Raw genomic sequence first — 21,248 nt, 5'->3', positions numbered from 1 at the left:
CAAGGTGGTCCCATGAGCCTTTCCTCACCCTCCCAGCCAAAGCCCCAGTTTCCATGCAATCTGTTCTCCAGGGTCTCCTGGTTCTTAATTGCAGGTATTGTCCCGAGGACACAATAATGAGCACATTTTCTCGCCTCCTGCAGACCAGCAAAGGGAAAGCTAAGAGCTTTGGGTGCACAGCTGTTGTCTCTGCTCTGGAAAGCACCCCTGCACATACACTAGGGGGGCCTCACCGACCAACTTCTCTGCGCTCCTTCCGAAGTTGGGATCCTTAGTGCCCAGGAACACCTAACCCTAACCCTGCTCCCGGGCCTGCTCCAGGAAGCCAAGCCATCCAGAATCGCCCCAGCTCTGCCACCCTCCCATCAGAGGCTCTGCAGTTCCCGCCTGTGAGATGAGTGTGGGTTTGTGGTGTCTAAGGCCCCTCCCCTCCCTCACTCCATCCCTTCCTTCCTTTTTTAAACAAATTTTAATGTAATTTCTTTCCACAGATACATATGTAATTAATATGACTACACAAATGTGATCATATACACTTTTTAAGTGCAGCCCTTTTTTCTTTACTTTGCCTGACTCCCACCAGCCTGGCCTTTCTTTTCCTCATACGTGCCCTTCTTTCTACCAACCCATCCAAAGACATGATAACCATTAGTGAGGCATCTTCCCATATTTTTCTTTGTGCTCATGTAGCCAAATATATATGTATATCCACATACGTGTATCTACACACATAGCATAAAACTGGCTTTTGTCAGTGAGACTGTTTACTCCTAGAAAGCACATCCTTTCAACTTTGCATTGTATAATGTGGATTTCTTTGTCTTCTTGAATTTATCTTATAGGAAGAGGCCATCTCCCTGCCCCATGCTTTTCTCATTTTGTTTCTTTTGGGTATTGAGACTCAAATATTTCTCCCTGACAAGGCCCATGATCTAATTTTGTCTGCAGTGATGAGATCATACAATACAGTATATCACTTTCACAAAGGACGTTTACATGCAGTAGTACATTTCATTTTCAAAACACCACCACAGTGTTTATTTTATTTTTTTAATATCCGTTCATACATGGAACTGCTAGAACACACTGGGCTGGATGCTGGGGGATGAGCACCACTGCCTAATATTGTTCATTAAGGGCTAGACTTTGTCTATTGTACAATATCAGGAGGCAAGAGACAAGAAAATGAAAGGAGGAAGGGGAAGAAGAAAAAGTAACAAAGCCGAGATAAGAAAACAGTAAATAGTAGATATGTCCGAAATTAGTGTCCAGGGCTGTGGTGGCAGAGGTGTTAGTTGCAGCAGCTGAAGCAAACCTCAGAGCTTCCAGGGTAAAGACAAATGAGAAAGAAGCTTTGCAGTCTGTGGGTGGGGAAGAGAGCCCCACCAACTCCTATGTTGCCTTTGCCAGCCTAAGTTGTTTTTACCCTCTGTGTGAATATTAAGAGTGGGATGGGCAGACCCAAGTGCTGCCCCTCTGAGGAGAAGCCAGCATTGAACACACAGGGCATCATTACTCTGGGTTAATAGTCATTTGCCCTGAATCTCAGCAGGTCTTGAAGGTACAGGACGTCTCTGTGTATGGCTGTGGGTTGGGGGATGGTGATACGAAAAAATCATCTGAATGACTCTGAAATGCATGAATAGGCGCACTTCTATGAATGGGGGTGCTCTCTAGATGGAAATGTGCCAATTCATGTCATTCAGTATTTATGCTTACAGAACCCACTTAATAATGTCAGAGATGGCATTTATAATGCAGTCAAAAACCTACATAGCACACAGGTATTTTTGCTTGAAAAATGGTGCATGTCGGGGACACATGTATATACAGTGTATATATGAGTATAGAAATTATCATAGGATATATATTACAGTATAAATAGGAGGATGTCTAAGAAAATAAGAAGATAAAGAACAACTTTTGAAATTCATGATTTGATCAAGGCGAGTCCAAGAAAATACTTCTAGAACACTGTGGATTCATTTATTGTACAGTACTCAGAGAGGATACAACTTAATCAATCTTAAACATATTAAAAAGATGCTTAACTCATAATAAGAAAAATGCAAAGATATTGAAATAAAAACTACACTGAGATATCATTCTATTTCCTATGGAATTGACAAAATTCCAAAATATTGACATCATGCTTTGTTAGTGAAGGTTGGAGAAATGGGCACCCTTTTGAAGGGAATCCAGTCATATCTATCAAAATTACAAATTCATTACACTTGAATCCAGCAATCTCACTTCTGGGAAATTAGTCTAGAGATACACATGAAAATACAGGAAGTGATAGAGATTCAGGGTTCTTTATTGTGCCATTTGTTAAGAGGATTAGCCTGGAAACAACCAAGTAACCATTGATAGTGGACTGGTTCAATGAGTGATGGTACAGTCACACAATGGAATATTATTACACAGCTTTGAAATATGAATGAGAACAGTATCAACGTGCTAATATGGAATGGTCTCCAGGATGTATTAGTAAGTGAAGGAAGCGAGTGCAGAGCACTGCCTAGAGTGTGCTACTTTGAATGTAATGAAGGAGAGCAGGAGAGCTGGGAAGAGCAGAACTTGTTTCTAAATTCATGGATCAAGCAAGAAATGTAGGCACTTGGAGTGGTAGTTAAGGGGCAACTTGGGCCCCGTGAGAAGTGAGATTAGCTTTGAGAACCAGAGATCAAAATCAGAGACTGACTTGGTGTTGAGTCCAGAGTGTTGGGCCAGGACTGTTGAAGTCCCTCCGCCTGAAATCAGTGATGGATCCAAAGATCAAGGTGGGTTTCAGACTATGGTGAGCATCAAGTGGCAGGTGGGAGGGATCCATGACTGACAGCTGAGTCTCCCGGAATTGACGTCCGCTTGCATGCGGCAGGTAAGGGATAGGAAGAGTTCAGAGAAGAACCTGAGGTTCACAGTCTGGGTGATTTGGGGCTGTTATTTGGTTGAGTCATCTTTTTCCTGACTCTTCCTGTAGTCTTTAACTAGTGGTTAAAACTGTTTTTCTACTGCCAGATTATTGTAGGAATCGTCCTGAGAAAGTAGGACCAGTGTCTGGTGGTATTTTTCCCATCTTCTTAACCATTCAGCCTATGGACCAAACAGGGAATGTTATAAGCAGAGATTTCATGAGAAAGTTCTGTAAAACTTCTATAAAGGCCTATCAATCTCAAAACATGAAAAATGGGTGGCCTGTGCTTAGAATTGTCTCTAAATCAAACACTGAGGAAGTGCAGGGAAAACTGGTCTGGTTGCTGAGTGGCAAAGTGAATTCTAGGTGCTCGTGCCCTAGCAACTGCTCTCATTCAGTGCTGCTTCACACGGCATGCACCTGTACCCTGATTTATAGCTACAGCTTTAAGACATAAAGTCATGTTGAAAATGTTGACCAAGAAGCATAAAGAGAGCAGATTATGTTTAGTATGTGCTGTCATGCTACATTTTAAAAGTATTTCATTTAAAACATTGCTTTATACTGCTCAGTTGCCCAGAATAACTCATTACCAAAGATTCTCCAGCAATGGTTATACCTACTTTGTGCCTAATGTATCACCGATGTCATGTACTAACCTCATGGTAACCTAAGAGATGGACTTTTGCTTGTGAAAGGAATATAAATAGATGTGAAATATGTTTTGTTTACTAACCAGTATTTTACATTGATTTTTAAGTAAAAATTAAATGTGATGTTTTTAATAGTGTTTCCTATCTTTCAGATAACATAGAAATCATTTAATCATGTGGAAATTAAATAGCAGTTTCTCTAATAGGGAAGTAATCTGTAGCTAAATTGAGGTGACTAATACAATGGTACTAATAGGTAGCATTGTTCTTTCACTTTAATCTGCCAGAGAAACTTCTTAACTGACTAAAGCATGTATATAACAAAGATCATAGTGTTGTAGTCAGAATTGAAAACTCTTGGCTGGAGTAAGCACTGTGTTTTCTGAAAAAATCAAAACCAGACAGGTTCAAAAGATTTTTATACAGTCTTAATTAGGTGTGAGAACTCCCTCACTTCACGGCTCTCCAATATCCAGGGTTGCTCTCTTTTCAGAAAGGGTGGAATTTTTGTTTTAGGAGGAGTGGACCCTGTAAGTTTTGAGCCCTGCCTCTTTTCCTGTTTTAATTGTTCCAGTTTGAAAGCAAAAATCAGTCTAACCTATCCATCAAATTTCAGTTATTATGTCCTTCTTCTACTACACAGCACAGTTTCATAATATCAGATTGTGTTCCTGCTGAATTTAATTATATTAATTATTTTTTAAATTAAAATATGTTCTTGAATATTTTTATGGAACACAAATTTTAGAGATAAAACCTAGGAATATCATTTTTTGAGAAGGGATCAATTAGCAAAATGTTAAATTAAAAAAAAACCCTCATACTTAAATCACTGTTCATTTTCATCTCTTGCAGAAAGTTACGTTTAGTTGATGTAGAAGAATTTCACAATTGCCAGGATGCATTAGAGCTGTCGACTTTTCAGAGCATTGTCATGAAACACATGGAATCTGCCAAAGAGACTCTACTTAAAATGTAAAGTTTTGAAGTTTCATGTATGAAAACATAAATTTAAAAATGTGATTAGTGGGCTACTGCAGTTTAACTGCTTTTAGAAAATCTCATTTTAAAAAGTTTGTAATCATTTCCGTTTGAGAGTTAAATATGATATCTTTAACTGCCTTGCTCTGTGATGTCTATCCAGATGTTCTACACAGCATAGATTGTACAGAAACTAAAATGATGATAATTGATACTTTTTCTCAACGTCTGATTTCTACCCTCTGCTCTGAGAGTAGGGGTGGATAACATGGGGGAATGATCATCAACTAATCGTTCACCAGAGATTTATTTGAATCTACTGGTAATACATGCAAGGTAATGTGCCTGTTACATTTTGGTTTTGGATGGAGGATGCAGAAGAGTTTAAAGAATGCTTAGGTGGGGAAAATATATTCTTTAAAGGAGTTTATAGTCGTATTGGGAAGTTAGACTTAATTAAACATCATCTTGGATTGGCCCTTCAAATTGGGATAGTCACATGTGATAATTATCGATACTGGTGCCAGATAATACGTTCTGAAACAATACAGTAAAATTGTCTTTGTCATGGGCCATTAAGTTATTATAAATGGGACATTAATATTAGATCAAATTTAAGATTACAGAGGACATGAAACTCCAGCATGGCCTCATGATTTCCAAAAGGTACTTAGAAGTGTATCTTGACAGTTTAAGACTGAATCTTCCCTTTATATTTTTTCTTCTCTAATACGTTAGAATCAAATTCTTTGTCTGGCATTACTTGAAAGAACTTTAGACTTCTATTTAGTATTAGTATTTAGTTCACATAAAAAAAAATAGAGGAGAGGTGCAGAATGAAAGTGCATAATTAATTGCAGAGGAGAATATGACCCCATAAGTACAGAATAAGAGTAAATTATCTTGATCTATAACTTCAGGGTTCTACCCCAGGAATACATTCCCACTGCAAATTTTAGTAGACTGGGTGTGTCAAAGTACAGAGTAGAGGATAAACCTTTATTGAACGATTTTGCTGAGAGATGTAGATTGATTAACTGTATCTCTTGATGCCTCCTGATTGATTCTAAGGGAAGAACCCTCTGACCATACTTTACATAGTGAGCCAGAATGTGTTTATCATGGCTAAAAGGCAGAACATGAGCTCACCGAAGTGGAGAAACAATTAGTAAATGATTAATTATGACATCTATGCCAAACCCTAATGTCTTCTCTTAGTCCTTACCCTCCGCTTCCACTCAGCAATTGCTGTGGTTTATCACCACCGCCTTCTGTAAGTCTCTGTTCTGTGTCCCTGTGCCCATTTCTTTTTTGATCTCTTTTTCTGGCTTTACTTAATCTTACTATCTTTTCTAAGGGTAGGGGCTCTCCAGGTGTTTGCTTTTGTTTTTCTTCTCTATATTCTCGACAGTTTCATGATTTCGTCTGTCTTAGCTGTCTCAAGATGTTATGTTTTCTGAGCTCTGTGCCCTTCTTATAAATTTTCTACTGTATATCTCCAGTGGAATGCCACGTCAGCACCTGATTCTCAGCATTTCCGTAACAGTACTCATTCTTTCTTCCAAGCCTGCCATTCTTCCTCCTCTGGACCATTCCCAGGCCAAGTTGAAAACTTTTCGACTTTTTCTGTCTCTTTTGCTCATCATGTACCTCCTCACCATCCCCAGCCTGCCCCCAGCCATCTTCAGTGTATTGCTAACTGTTCTTGTTGAGATATATTTCACTGATCATAAAATTCACCACTTTAATGTGTATAATTCAGTGGTTTATAATGTATTCACAAGATTATGCAGTGGTCATCACTAATTCCATCACCCTCAAATGAAACCCTGTATCTGTTAACAGTCACTCCCATTCCACCCTGACAAGCCCCTAGCAACCACTGACGTACTTCCTGTCCCTGTATATTTCCCTACTCTGGACAGTTCATCTAAGTGGAATGATACCATATTTATGTCTGACTTCGTACACTAAGCATAATTTTCAAGGTTCATCCATGTTATAGCATGTATCAATACTTTATTTCTTCTCATGGCCAAATAATAATCCATTGCAGAATATATTAGTACCACATTTTGCTGATCTATTCATCAGTGTGGGTTGTTTCTACTTTTTGGCTATTATGGATAATGCTTCCATGAGCATTTGTTTTGCATAAACATTTGTTTTCAGTTCTCTTCGTTGTATACCTAGGAGTGGAATTGCTGGGTTAAATGACAACTATATTTAACTTTTTGAGGAACTGCCATGATGTTTTCCAAAGGGTTTGTAAGATTTTACATCCCTAACAACAATGTATTCCTACCATTCAATTTCTCTACATCCTTGCCAGTGTTTGTTATTATCCTTCTTTTTAATTATAGCCATCCTAGTGGATGTGAAGTGCTATCTCATTGTGATTTTGATTTGCATTTCCCCAGTGACTAATGATGTTGAGCTTTTTTTCACGTCTATTGTCCATTTATTTATCTTTTTGGATAAATATCCAAGTCATTGCTCATTTTGTATTCAGTTATGTCTTTTTATTTTTGAGTTGTAAGAGTTCTTTATACGGTCATCCCTTAGTATCCATGGGGGACTGATTCCAAGAAACACCCCCTCCCCCACAGCAGATACCAAAATCCACAGATGCTCAAGTCCCTTATATAATATGGCATAGTATTTGCATATAACCTACACATATCCTCCAAATTATCTCAGATTACTTATAATACTTAATACAATATAAATGCTATGTAAGTAGTTGTAAATACAGTATAAATGCTATGTAAATAGTTGCTGGCACATGGAGAATTCAAGTTTTGCTTTCTGGAACTTTCTGGAATTTTTTTCCTGATATTTTCAATCTGTAGTTGGTTGAGTCCACGGATGTGGAACCCATGGATACAGAGGGCTGACTATATATTCTGAGTACTTTAGTAGACCCTCATCAGTTATGATTTTCAAATATTTCTCCCATTATGAGGTTTGTCCTTTCACTTTCTTGATAATGTTATTTGAAGCACAAATATTTTTAATTTTGATGAAGTCTAACTATTTTTTGTATATTGATTTTATATCCTGCAACCTTACTAAACTTGTTTATTAGCTCAAATAGTTTGTGTGTACGTGTGTATTCTATGTAAGATTGTGTCATCTGCAAATAGAACTTGTTCTAATTCTTCATTTCCTACCTGCATGTGTTGTTTTTTCTTTTCTTTTCCTTGCCTAATTGCTCTGGTTAGAACCTCCAATGCAATGTTGAATGGAAGTGGCAAGAGTGGACATCCTTATTTTGTTCCGGATGTCAGAGGAAAGGCTTTCAGTCTTCCTCTGACATTAAGTTAGCTGTGTTGGTGCCCTTTATCAGGTTGAGGAATTTCCCTTTACTTTTTAGTTTCTTAATTGTTTTTATTATGAAATAATGTAGAGTTGCCAAATGCTTTTCCTGCATCTATTGAGATGATAATTAGTTTTTTCTGTTACTCTGCTAATATGGTATATTACCATTGGTTTAATATATTGAGGCAACCTTGCATTCCACTTGGTCATGGAGTATAATCCTTTTTATATGCTGCTAAATTCAGTTTGTATTTTGTTGAGGATTTTTGTGTCTATATTTATCAAGGGTATTGACCTGTAGTTTTCTTCTTCTTGTGATATCTTTGTCTTGTTTTGGTATTATGATAATATTGTCCTCATGGAATCAGTTAGGAAGCATTCCTTTCTCTTTTTTCTTTTTGGAAGGCTTTGTGAAGGATTGGTGTTAATTCTTCTTTAAACAGTTGGTAGAACTCACCAGTGAAGCCACCTATTCCTGGATCCTGGCCTTTTAATTTTCTTAGAATTTTTTTGATAATTAATGTATTTACTTGTAATAAGTCTATTCATGTTTTCTGTTTCTTCTTGAGTCAGTTTTGGTAGGTTGTGTCTTTCTAGGAATTTGCTAGGTTATCTAATTTGTTGGCATAGAGTTGTTTATTATGTTCCCTTTATTTCTATAAGGTCAATATTAATGTCTCCTTTTTTTCATTTCTAATTTTAACAGTTTGAGTCTTCTCTTTTTTTTTTCTTGGTCAGTCTAGCTATAGGTTTGTCAATTTTGCTGATCTTATTAAAGAACCAGCTTTTGGCTTTGCTGATTTTCTCTATTTTTCTATTCTTTATTTTGTTTGTTTCCACTCAGATCTCTCTTTCTTCCTTCTCCTTGTTTTGAATTTAGTATTCTCTCTTTTTCTGACTTCTAGTAGAAGTTTAGACTGTTGGATTAAGATCTTTTAAATATATTTTAATGTGTTTACAGGTCTAAAGTCTGACCACTACTCTTCTGTATCCAATGAATTTTGATATATGGTGTTTTCATTTTCATTCATCTCAAATTATTTCCTAATTTCCCTTGTGGTTTTTTTTTTTTTAACTCATTGCCTGTTTAGGACTATGTTGTTTAATTTCTGCATATTTGTGAATTTCCACAGTGTCCTTCTGTTACTGATTTTCTAATTTTGTATGATTTTCATCATTTTATATTTACTGAGACTTCTTTTATGGACACCAAGTATTCTTGATCCTCTCTCAGAAACATCTTCTATGTGTACTCCTTTCTGTCAATTCCCACTGCTACTACCCTTGGCGGGCCCTTTTATCCTCCCATACAGCCTACAAACCACTGCCAGGTGAATCTTAAAACATCCCCTAGTTCAGTGCCTTCCGTTTCTTGACAAAATAAATCCACAATTCTTAACCTGCCTTTTAAGGTCTTCTGCAACCTGGACCTAACCTATCTTTTCTATTCTCAGTTCTGAAAAAACTTTCACCTTGGGCCATGCCTGTAGAAATAGTCACGTTAAATTAAAAACGGCATGGCTTCTAAGATTAGCCTGTAACCATACCTTACCACTGTTAAATATCTATCCAATTGGTAAATCTGTAGACTCTTTGTTCTCCTTTTTAACCAATTGTTGGTTTTTAAAATAATTAGTTACTCCTTGTTTGTTTCCATCTGTGAGATGGGAATTCTAGGAAAATTTGAAAGTTGCTCAGTTGCTCCCCACTTAAACTCTGTGACTCTTAGCATTGTCATCTTTGCAGACATAATTGTATCAGATTTAATCAGAGGTTAAGGGGATTAAAACAGAATAAGAACCTCTTGGATAGTATTAGCAAAATTTTATGTTTTATACACATATTTATAAAAACTTTACACAGCAAAAGCAACCATCAGCAAAACATAAAAGGCAGGCTACTGAATGGGAGAAAATGTTTGCGACTATATACATCTAATGAGTAGTTAATATCCAAAATATATAAAGAACTCATACAATGTGATAGCAAAAAACAATTAGATTAAAAATGGTCAGAAGAGCTGAATAGACATTTTTCCAAAGAAGACATACAGATAAATAACAGGTACATGAAAAGATGCCCAACATCACTAATTATCAGGGGAATGCAGATCAAAACCACAGTGAGATATCACTTCACACTTGTTAGAATGACTATTATCAAAAAGACAAGAAGTAACAAGTGTTGGTGAGGAGGTGGGGAAAAATGAACTCTCGTGCACTGTTGCTGAAAATGTAAATTGGTGCAGCCACTGTGGAAAACAGTATGGAAGTTCCTAAAAAATTTAAAAATAGAACTACCGTATGGTCCAGCACGTCCACTTCTGGGTGTTTACTTGAAGAAAAGGAAAACACTAATTTGAAAAGATATGTGCACCTCCATGTTCATTGGAGTATTATTTACAATAGCCAAGACATGGAAGCAACCTAAATGTTCATCGATTGATGAATGGATAAAGAAGATGTTGCAACAGCATGGATGGGCTGTGGAGATGTTATGCTAAGTGAAATATGTCAGACAGAGAAAGACAAATACTATATGGTCTTACTTGTATGCGGAACCTAAAACAACAACAACAAAAACCAGGCTCATAGATACAGAGGGCAGACTGGTGGTTGCTAAAGGAAGGGAGTAAGGGGTGGATGAAATGGTTGAAGAGGGTTAAAAGGTACAAATTTACAGTTATAAAATAAATAACCCATGGAGATGTAGTACACAGCATGGTGACTACAGTTAACAATACTGTGTTGTGTATTTAAAAGTTTCTAGGAGAGTAGATCTTAAAAGTTCTCATCCCAAGAAGAACAAAATTTTAATTATGGTGACCCGTGTTAACTAGGCTTATTGTGATCATTTTGCAATACATACAAATATTCAGTCATCATGTTGTACACCTAAAACTAATATAATGTTATATCAGTTATACCGCAATAAAAAAAATTATGCCTCACGCTATTTACAGTACATAATGCAGCTCATTCCTGGAGAAGCCCCTCTGTGTCTTTCAGTGTCCAGACCAAATGACCCTTCTTCCGTGAAATCTTTACTGTTACCTCATCAAAAGTGATCTCTTCCTTCTGAATGCCTCTGACACTTTGTTCTCTTATTACTTTTTCCTTTTATAATATATATTTATGTGTGTGCATTTTCCCCTCCACTCACCTATAAGTACTTTGAGGACTGAGTAATATTTAGTACCTCAGATGTTCTGTACATAATAGGAAACCCTGTAAGTATTTTTGAGGCAATGATTGAATGAATAATTTTTTTCAATGTATTTTCTGTTCTTTGTCCTTTTTCCAGTCTTACAGCCCTGGACTTAGTCCATCTCTTGCCTGAACTACTGGAGATTTCTCAATCCCCTTCATTAATCTGGCATTGCCCTTCTCTACTTAGTATTGGCTACTTGTCCTCCTTTGTCCTTTTACCTATTGCTTAAACGGTGATGCCCCGCTGCAGAAACATCTGTGGTGTGTTCACAGCACATGAGCCTGTCCCAGGTTCTTGTGTTTAGCTCCCAAGTTCTGCAAAAGGCCTCACAGACTTCCCCCCACTTATTTATTCCTATTTTCTAGTGTATTAGCTCCATTATAGACAGTGAAATGATCAGATATATTAGCCCTACCTCTCCCACCTATTTTTCTTAGTATCTTCTACTTCAGATCCTTTTCTCAGGGTCTTCCTCACTTCATTTTTATCTGTTCTTCAGTGAAATTTGCCATCTTCACTATAGAACCCTTCTCTACTACTTAAATAGAAAATTATGTCTCTATTCTTTGATTTCAAAGCTGTTTTTCTGCCATGACACATTGCCTTCATTATTATGAGAGAGAAGGGATCATGTCATATCTTTTCATATCTCCCATGACACTGTCCCTAGCACACAGTAGGCACTAAACACGTATTTGTTAAAGTGATGAATACATACATTTAAAACTTTGACCTCTCTTGGAGCATTCAGGCAACTCCTGAACTTATATTGACTCATGGTTTTAAAAAATTTATTATCTCTTATGAAAGAGGTACAAATATTCCTTAATTTTAGTGTTGGACAGTGGTTTTGTAAACTGAAAACTTCACTTGTTATCATCATAATGTATCTGTATATGAATTTAACTGCTTTCCTTTTATTACAAGGATACATATACATTTGAAACTTGTTTTAAATCGGTCACTCTTTCAGGATTTCTCATTAAGGAGGATAAAAAAATAATGTACTTGCTTTTGTTGTTTTGTGTCTTGTTTTCAACTATCATTGTGAAATAGATAGAATAACATAAATTACCAAGTGGGCTGAGCCAAATAAGCCCTCCCTTGATTTAATGTTATTCACATTTTAGCTTTAAACTGACAAATCCATTCCCTGAAGAGCAATTTCAGAGACTGGGGAGGAGTATCTTGTAATATCCAATAAAGTTTATTGTCATATTATTCAAAAAGTGCTGGAATCATGGTTCCAGGAGTTCGATTTACCTTTTTATCACAGCATGATGTCGTTGAGCCATTTTCCATTGGCTATGATTAAAATTTCTTTTCCCAGGAGGTGTGAAATATGCTAGTGCTTACATTTCAGAGAGTGGGTAATGTGACTTGGCAATATACCTCTCTATAAAGACCTTTAGATGTTCAGAAGTTACTGTTAATGCTTAATGTAAGAGGAGTAATTCACTGAAAATATTAACTTTTTAAATTCTTTTGTTCTTTCAAGGTGGTTTCCAGAAGTGCAGAATATTTATTACCAAGGTAATAAAAAAAAGCTATTGCCAACTGGTGACAGCAGTGCCAAGTTGGAATCTTTTTTCAACTGTGCTGCTATACTTATGACTTTACAGCTGCAGGACCTCGCTTTGGTTTCCATGCAAGATTTCACAGACTTAATTGCACAACCCCCCGTAAGTAAGGTTCAGTTACACCAATATTCATTTACCAGTTTATTTATTTTCAATTCTTTCGGAGTGGATAATTATAAAATAACCTTTACCAGTGGAAGAGCAGAAAGTGTATCTTTAGACCTATTACACTTACGTGTTATTTTAAAAAAAGACTTAATGTCAACCTGCATATGTAGGATATATTATTATCATCACATTGGTGAGGTTAGTGGAAATAAGTAAAAATTCCCATAATTGGGAAATTTGGCTCATGAGGGCTGGGGAAGATTTCTCCAAAGAACTCTTTTCTTTCTGGAAGAAGGTCCTGTTACAGGGTGAGTGGAGTCTGGGAATTCGAATGTTCTCCTCTTGGGCTCCTTCTTTCATGATTCTAGAGCCCCACTGCTGTGCACATCTTCCTTTTTCTGGAATCGTGACCCTATAGTTGATCTGTAGGCTCAGTGGATACTAGATACCAACAAGTCTAGCTGGGAATGGCTCTTGCCCTTTTTGGTACAGTTCCTGTTTGGCTTAACTGTCTAGGGCATAAGAAGAAGGGTGAGTTCCCATGTATCCTAATTGGGACCAGTGCACTCCTTAGTCTATAACAATTCATATGCATATATATATGTATACTTTATTATATATATATAACTTCTTTGTTGCAGGATTCTGTTAGAGCTTTTGAACATCCAGGTTTTGTCATGAGGCTGATTCTTGATAATGACACCATTAAGTTTGAACCTGATTTCAATGACTATATAGACATCCTTCTAAATGTTTATGATGTCATGATTAAGGCTGTCAGTTTCGTGCCAAGAGTTGAGGCAAAATTGTATTCCAAGTGGGTAAGTAATAAGGATATTCTGATAGCTTCAATTTGCATGATGGTATTTGCTTCAAATAACTTCTTTTAGTATAGACAGGTATCCTCTGCTTTACAGAATACAAATGGCCTAGTAACATTGGCTTATAAGGCAGTTTTGCTTTAAAAACATACTATTTTCCCATTAGCTTCTCTTAAATACTGGTTTCTTAGACAAGTCTTCTATTGAACTCAGCTGAAAACTTTCTGAGGGGGAAGAATTAAAGTTGTGATCTGGTTTGAAGCCGTCAATGAGCATTTGCTGTAGCATTCACACCATGCTGTTGACTGCTGTTACACTTTTCCAGCTCGGTAAAACTCTCCTCCAATTAGCTACCTTCCTGATACACCTTCTTCCAGGAATAGTCATGTCTCCTTACTTCCAAATCATAGATCCTACTTCCCTTCTCTCTCTGGCCAAATATTTAGCAAAGTTCTGCTGAACTACGATATTTCAACAGTAGTTATTACAGTCTAGTATATGAAATGAGCATGTCTGAAAACTCCTTAACTTAAAAGCTTTTCAAGTTTCGTAAGTCCAAACAGTAGCTTTCTTCTCCCTTTTTCATTTTTAAAGTAGTGTACGAATATTTCATACATACAAAAGAGTACAGGAGGCTAGTGTTTAAAGTTTTAAGCAGTAATAGAGTTAACACCTTCATACCTTCAATCTGACTTAAACAATGACTATTACCTTTAAGCTCTACCTGCCAATTGGTCTTCCCTGTTCATATCCCTATCCTTCTACCTTGTAGCAAAGGAATCACTATCTTGCACTTTGTAGTTATTTTTTAAATTAATTTTTATTGGAGTATAGTTGATTTACAATGTTGTGTTAATTTCTGCTGTACAGCAAAGTGAATCAGTTATACATATACATATATCCACTCTTTTTTAGGTTCTATTCCCATATAGGTCATTACAGAGTATTGAGTGGAGTTCCCTGTGCTATACAGTAGGTTCTTATTAGTTATCTATTTTATGTATAGTAGTGTGTATATGTCAATCCCAATCTCCCAGTTTATCGCCCTTCCCTTCCCCCTTCGTAACCATAAGTTTGTTTTCTGCATCTGTGACTCTATTTCTGTTTTGTAGATTGGTTCATTTGTACCATTTTTTTAGATACCACACATAAGCGATATCATATGACACCTGTCATTCTCTGTCTGACTTTACTCAGTATGACAATCTCTAGGTCCATCCATGTAGTTGCAAATGGCATTATTTTGTTCTTTTTTATGGCTGAGTAATATTCCATTGTATATATATACCACATCTTCTTTATCCATTCCTCTATCAGTGGACATTTAGGTTGCTTCCATGTTCTGGCTATTGTAAACAGTGCTGCAGTGACCATTGGGAATTTTGTAGTTATTATTCTGAATTCTTAAACATAAACTTACTACATGTCTGTATATCTGTAAACAATTTCTCTTTGGTTTTTCTATGTCTTTGTATAGATGGAGTCATCTTATAAATAGTCCATGACTTGTTTTATTTTACTTAACACTGTGATTGTGACATTATTCATTTTGAGAATATTTTCTTCTTCATAGAGCTTCTAATTTTTTTATCATTTTATTTTTATTTTCTCAGAATCCGTTAACTTTTCTTTTTTTCAACTAGGCCTGGTCATTTTTGATAGTCTCTTGTACTTAGTCATGTATTCATTACTCTTCTCTGTTTGCTGATCTGACTCCTGCTCCTGGTGGTCTATTTCTGTGGGTGTTTTTCCTTTATTATTATGGGCTTATACACGTAAGAACTTTATGCAGGGAAGTCTTTGAGGCCTTGATTTGGGTTGGTTCCTCTGGATTTTGCATATTCTCTTGACATGTGCTCTGGAGGCCCCTGCAAATCCAGGACCCTTTTTTTTTTAATGATTTTTTTTTTTAAGGGAACTTTATTTTTATTTATTTATTTATTTATTTGGCTGCGTTGGGTCTTTGTTGCTGTGCAGGCTTTCTTTAGTTGCGGTGAGCGGGGGCTACTCTTCGTTGCGGTGAGCGGGCTTCTCATTGCAGTGGCTTCTCTTGTTGCAGAGCACGGGCTCTAGGCACGTGGGCTTCAGTAGTTGTGGCTCTCAGGCTCAGTAGTTGTGGCACATGGGCTTAGTTGCTCCGCAGCATGTGGGATCTTCCCGGACCAGGGCTCGAACCCATGTCCCCTGCATTGGCAGGCGGATTCTTAACCACTGCGCCGCCAGGGAAGCCCCCAGGACCCTTTTAACCAAAATTCTTGCCTGAGGATTTTGTGGACGACACTGGCAGTGTGAGTGTTTACCCAAATGTGTATGAGAACAGGCTTGTGGTTCCAAATTGTTAAGACGAGGATCCTTTCTCTTCTCCACTGAAAAACAAGGCCCAAACAAGACATTTTCCTGTCTTGCCCCCTCATTTAAAGGTTCTGTCAGCTTTCAGCATTCTGAAGTTTTGTGTCTTCAGAACCCTCATTGTGAGGTTGTGTCACTTTTCATCGTTCCTGGCTTTATGTAGGAGTATCAGTTGACTTCCCACCTTACTCAGGCTTGAGGCTTTGTTTCCTGACCGCCATTCTCTCACCCATGCCACCCAACCCCACACATGTGCCCATCCTGCTGGAGACTCATTAAAGCAAAGCTTTAGGCCACCAGGGATCTGCAGAGTCCCCAGGGCAGCTGCTCATGTCCGCATATAGTTACCTCCCGATTCATGTATTCTCTCATGTTTGGCCCCTTAGACTTGCCTTATGATTTTACTGCCTTAACCATGCATTATAAAAGTTATATTTGGCATTTTCCCCAGCATATTTATGTGTTTTGAACTAGGTCGTTGTTTTCAAACAGGGTATCTGTTCCTCATATTACCATAAATAGAAGTCTCTCAAGAAACTTACTGTTTACTTTGTTTTTTTGTTTAATTCCAGTTCCTATTGCATCCTTTTCTATTCTGTTCATACCCTGCCTTCCTCAAGAATGACTAGATGTAGCTTATGAAACAGACAGATATAACAAGTTAATAAGAGTTACTAGATAAAGTTCGAAGTGGAAAAAAGTATTATAATCATCTGAATGAAGACAGTTGTTATGATTTTATGCTTATAAAATATGGCTCTAAGCTTCCTGGTTTCTACAGTAAAGAGGAAAATATAACAAGTTTTAGACTGCTCAGGTATTTTTTCTGGTATCAAATTTTGAGAGATAGGTCTTACCTGGGGAATTATACGTGGGGTAATGATTCTAAAACCCTATGTACCAGCATCATGTGGTGACTTTTAAAAATACAAATCCAGGGGTCCCCGCCACCCCCATTCCCTGCACCTAGAGATGTAGATTTACAATGACAGTCTGTACTCAGAAGTAGGTATACTGGTAAAATATCCCTAGATGATTCTGGCAATCCCTCAAGTTTGGAAACAAGTGATACAGAGGGTACTTGAATATTAATGAGCTTCACATTAGATCCAACAATTTCACATTTCAGTACATAATATATATTGCTTTATCCTAAAGTTCTTTTTCAAAAAAGATGACACCAAGTATCTGCTGTGCCCTGGGGGGTGAGGTAGTGGTGATGGTGGTAGGATTCACTAATGTTGTCATGAAGCATCTAGTTCTGAAAAAGTGTGATTTCCTGAAATGTCCACTAGGGGGCATAGCGGACAAATGCATCCTGGATACCTGAACAAATTACCCAGTTCTCTAAGGAATCCTTTCATATTCTCAATTTGAAAGCTGTAGAATATTCACTACTGGCAATGATTTTTGTTTGTTACAGTTAAAAATCCCTTTTTCTGGACAACAGGTAGAGAGCATATATATTTTTTAAGTGTAATGTGGTTCAAGATAATAAACCATATATATATGACATTTACTTGTCCTCTTATTCAAAAAGAGAAGGAGACAAGATGTTGAGATTTGTTTGCTTATTTAAAATTGTTGTCTGATACATTCTTGCCCACATTATTCTAATGGTGGTAGCAGAATGCAAATTTTGCAACTGGGGATTTTAGTCTGTTCTAGTTGCTGTTCACATTGACCTCTGAAAGCTCAGAGGTCAGTGAATGAGTAAGCAACCCTTCTTTGTTCTACAGACATTACTCCTCCAGGTGAAGAAGTACTGTGACTGTGATCAAAGACTGTGATCATATGATGTTGAGCTGACTTATTTTTTTTAAATAATGTACGATGCAAGTGCTACCTTTTAAGCTAGCCTATACAATTGTACAAATAAAACATGGATTTTGCTGTTTTGATATTCCAGCTCTTATTTTGTGTATGTTCTCAAGTGACTGCTCTTTCCTCCATACAGGAAAACAAAACACACCTAGGTAGCCTCTAAGAAAAACAAAACATATGAAACCTAGATATTTAAAATACTGCTATGATTAGACTCTCTACAGATATAGATTAGAAAATCCAAGGGAACTTGTGAATAAAAAAAAAAGACAATATGGTAAGATGGGCATTTTTACAAAGCTGAATGATATGGTTACCTTAATTTAAAGTATTTTCAGTAACTCATATTGTTTTTATTCCTTTGTTTAGGAAAGTAAGTCTAAACCAACAACCTTGAAGCCGATAATTCTGAAGGAAGTTGTTGAAGCTCACAAAGAAAAGATTAAGGAGGTGGTTACGTGTGAGAGCGTGGCACCGAGTGAGCACCTCAGACTCTATGACAAGTATGATTTTCTAATTACCAAAAAAGCTGAGCAAGATGCTGATGCTTTCCTTGCAGAAAATCATAATTATGAGAAAATAATACAAGAAATTCACAAATACCAAAAACTCATAGAGGACATACAGTACACATCTAGAAAGGTAAATGACCCATTTTGTACAACTGTTCTTTGTACCTAGTGATCTTTTCCCAGTTTTATTAGGTTGTATTTCTAGATCCTACAGTGAAAGAATCAGACCATTATCATCAACAGAAAACTGTTTGTTGGGCCTTGTTATGTGCCAAGCATTGTGGTAAGCCCTGGCTATGCAGAGGTAGACAAAACACATAGTTCTTATGCTCGTAGAGCTGAAGGTCTACCCTATAAGCCTGACTTTTAAGTAATTTATTTTAACTTGGCCCCTCAAAAATATCAAGAACTAATTTTTTTTTTTTTGCTTTGGTGTTTACAAATCCTTTGGAAAATATGGTAATTATACCAAAATGTGGTTACTTCTGTTTAGTAGGAGACTGGTAATTAAACGTTTTCTTCTTTTGTCCTTTTTTATATTTTGCAAAATTACTACCATGACCATGAATTACTTTTTTGTACAGAGCAAGTATAACATTTAAATCCCGCACTATCTATGTAGCAATAACTCAATTCTCCAAAGTTTTTATATCAGTTATTGTCCTGAAATAGAATTGGCTTCCAAGATACACTGTTCAAGGAGATTCACCCAGAAGATAATGGTAAAATATAAAAGAGTATTTGCAAAACCCTGCCTGCATCCTATTAAAAAAAAAAAAACTCAGTTGTATTAGATCACACACATAAAAATCAATATTATGGAAAAAGGCAAACTTGTGGGAATCATTTATGTCATTTCATGTTTATTAAACTTTTAATACCTAACATTGCAGACTATTCGTTTAGGAATGTTTGAAATGCGCTGTGAGGAATTAATCAGAGCTTTGGTGAAGCGAGCAGATATTATTTGTGGAAAACTTATAGCTAAAATGTTCAGAGACCATCAGGAAGTAAATACAAGGTATTTATTTAATATTTTTATTTTTGGAGGTGGAGGAATTAAATAGAATCAACTGTCACTCAACTAAAGTAATGGATTAGAGCAGTGTCATAAATGATAGAAAAGAAAAGATAAAGCCAAACTTATTTCAACTTGGCTCTAAGTGTTATTTTGTGATTTTTAGTATTTTTTCACCATGAATGTGCCTTCCCAGTTGTCTGAATTAGGGTGGTATTAAAATGTGTTTGCATTTCTTTTGTACAAGTCAGGTGGACATTATCTAACTTCAGATTTTTAAGTTTGTGTAATCAATACACAAAGTGAGTTTTCACAGTGGATATACACGGTAGTTGTCAAGGATCTCAAATTTGGAACATCATTTTACTGTAATTACCCTTTAAGCCCATGGTAACACGTTACCTTAACTACAAACTCATTTGTTGTCCAATCTGGAGATTTTTAGGAAAACTGACTCATGTTAAGTAAACTCACAGAATGCTAATGTGTGAAGCAGAATACCTGTTTAAGACAAGAAGTGTAGTTAGTTTTCTAGCACTGGTGATAGTGTGGCTCCAGGAACCTCTTTCCTTTTATCAGTTACATGGAATAAAACCTCCAAATAATCAGAATTTTTTATAATTATAGTGTTAGAGAAAAAGCATTAAAAAGATATTTCTTTTAGCCTGTAAGAAGCCTGGAGGGAGCTTCACTTACCTACCATATGTCAGGCACAGCACTAGAGACTTGGACTGAATATGAACAAAATTCCTGAAGAAAGTTACATTGTAGAAGGGGAAATAGACATCCAATTCAGTAAATTACAACAGGGTGCGATAAGTTGTGTCCTGAACCACAGAAGTAGAACAGTAGAGAAGGAAGTGATTAATTTCCTTTCAGGGTGAGGTTTGGAGGAGAGGGGAAAATCAGGGAAGTCTGCAAAGAGGAAGTGATGTAGGAATTCATTTTGAAGGATGAGTAGGAGTCCGCCAGGTGAATGATGTGGGTGAAAGAATTCCAGTTAGAGGAAATAATACGTAGAAGGGAGTGAGGTATGAACATGGCATGGTGTATTCCAAGAACAAGGAGTGGGTTGTGTTGCTCTCACAGATACTGAGAAGCGGGAGGCTGAAGAGGGAGGCACCACGTGGAAAAGGGCTAGGATTCAGGCGGCTTATCTGAGAAACAGAACAGTATATTCAGCTTAAATTACTTTTTCCTCTAAAAGTACTGGAATAGTGAAAATGTCTTTTACTTACAGCATTTCATGCTGAGTGAAATATTTGCTTTAATTTCATAACTATTTCCCTTCCTCTTAGCTTCCCTCAGAGCTCATGCCAGTTCTACTTTTTCCCCTTTTCTCTTAATTATGCCTCTCACCAGACTCACTGGCTGTATAGAGGATATACCAGGACTATTATAGGAACCACTAGATACAAATGCCCTCAACTCCTTGCCCTTAACATGTCTCATCTCACCTCTCCACGAACCCCTCCCTATCTGTCTCCCCACATTCTCAGAGGTCAAGAGTCTGTCAGCCACTCACTGTTCTCGTCTCTACCTCTGAGCTCAGCCCCCTTGCCTCCCATCCCTCTGGACCTGGCTCTACTAGTAGTCCCCTCTGTGTCTCATTTTAAGTGTCTCCCTCACTGTGGATTCTGCCTCTGAAATTTACAAACACGGTCAAAACCCTCTTCCGTCCTCCAACCCTCCACTTCAACCCAACATCATCACCATCCATTCCCTCTCCTTCACCTTCACCTCTCCTTCTTCAATCTTCTTGAAGAAATTTCTGCAGATGTTATCTGAACTTCCTTAGCTCTCACTACTCTTTTTTTAAAATTCCATAGTAAGTTCATTGTTTGTATTGCCCACAACCTAAATCAGTAGGAAATATTTGCATATTACCAGAAGCTTCTGAGCACACAGGCCCATTTTAACCGTGCCTTCCAAGTAGACCACCTTTTTGTGCCAT

The 21,248-nt window shown here is 37.1% G+C and overlaps 1 protein-coding gene across 1 annotated transcript in view; it reads left to right on the top strand.

The window, feature by feature from the left end:
- The window catches only part of DNAH7 (dynein axonemal heavy chain 7), a 221,067-nt gene that overhangs the window by 15,638 nt on the left and 184,181 nt on the right, over positions 1-21,248 (top strand). Inside the window, exons 9-13 of the mRNA XM_059927531.1 lie at positions 4,426-4,545; positions 12,581-12,764; positions 13,412-13,591; positions 18,134-18,406; positions 19,170-19,297. Coding sequence (XP_059783514.1) covers positions 4,426-4,545; positions 12,581-12,764; positions 13,412-13,591; positions 18,134-18,406; positions 19,170-19,297 — 885 coding nt within the window. The remainder of the gene's footprint in view (positions 1-4,425; positions 4,546-12,580; positions 12,765-13,411; positions 13,592-18,133; positions 18,407-19,169; positions 19,298-21,248) is intronic.

This window comes from Balaenoptera ricei, chromosome 7 (genome assembly GCF_028023285.1).
Source record: "Balaenoptera ricei isolate mBalRic1 chromosome 7, mBalRic1.hap2, whole genome shotgun sequence".
In the NCBI taxonomy this organism is placed as follows: domain Eukaryota; kingdom Metazoa; phylum Chordata; class Mammalia; order Artiodactyla; family Balaenopteridae; genus Balaenoptera; species Balaenoptera ricei.
Note: the sequence above shows the minus strand (reverse complement) of the source record. Positions and strands in the feature narration are given on the sequence as shown.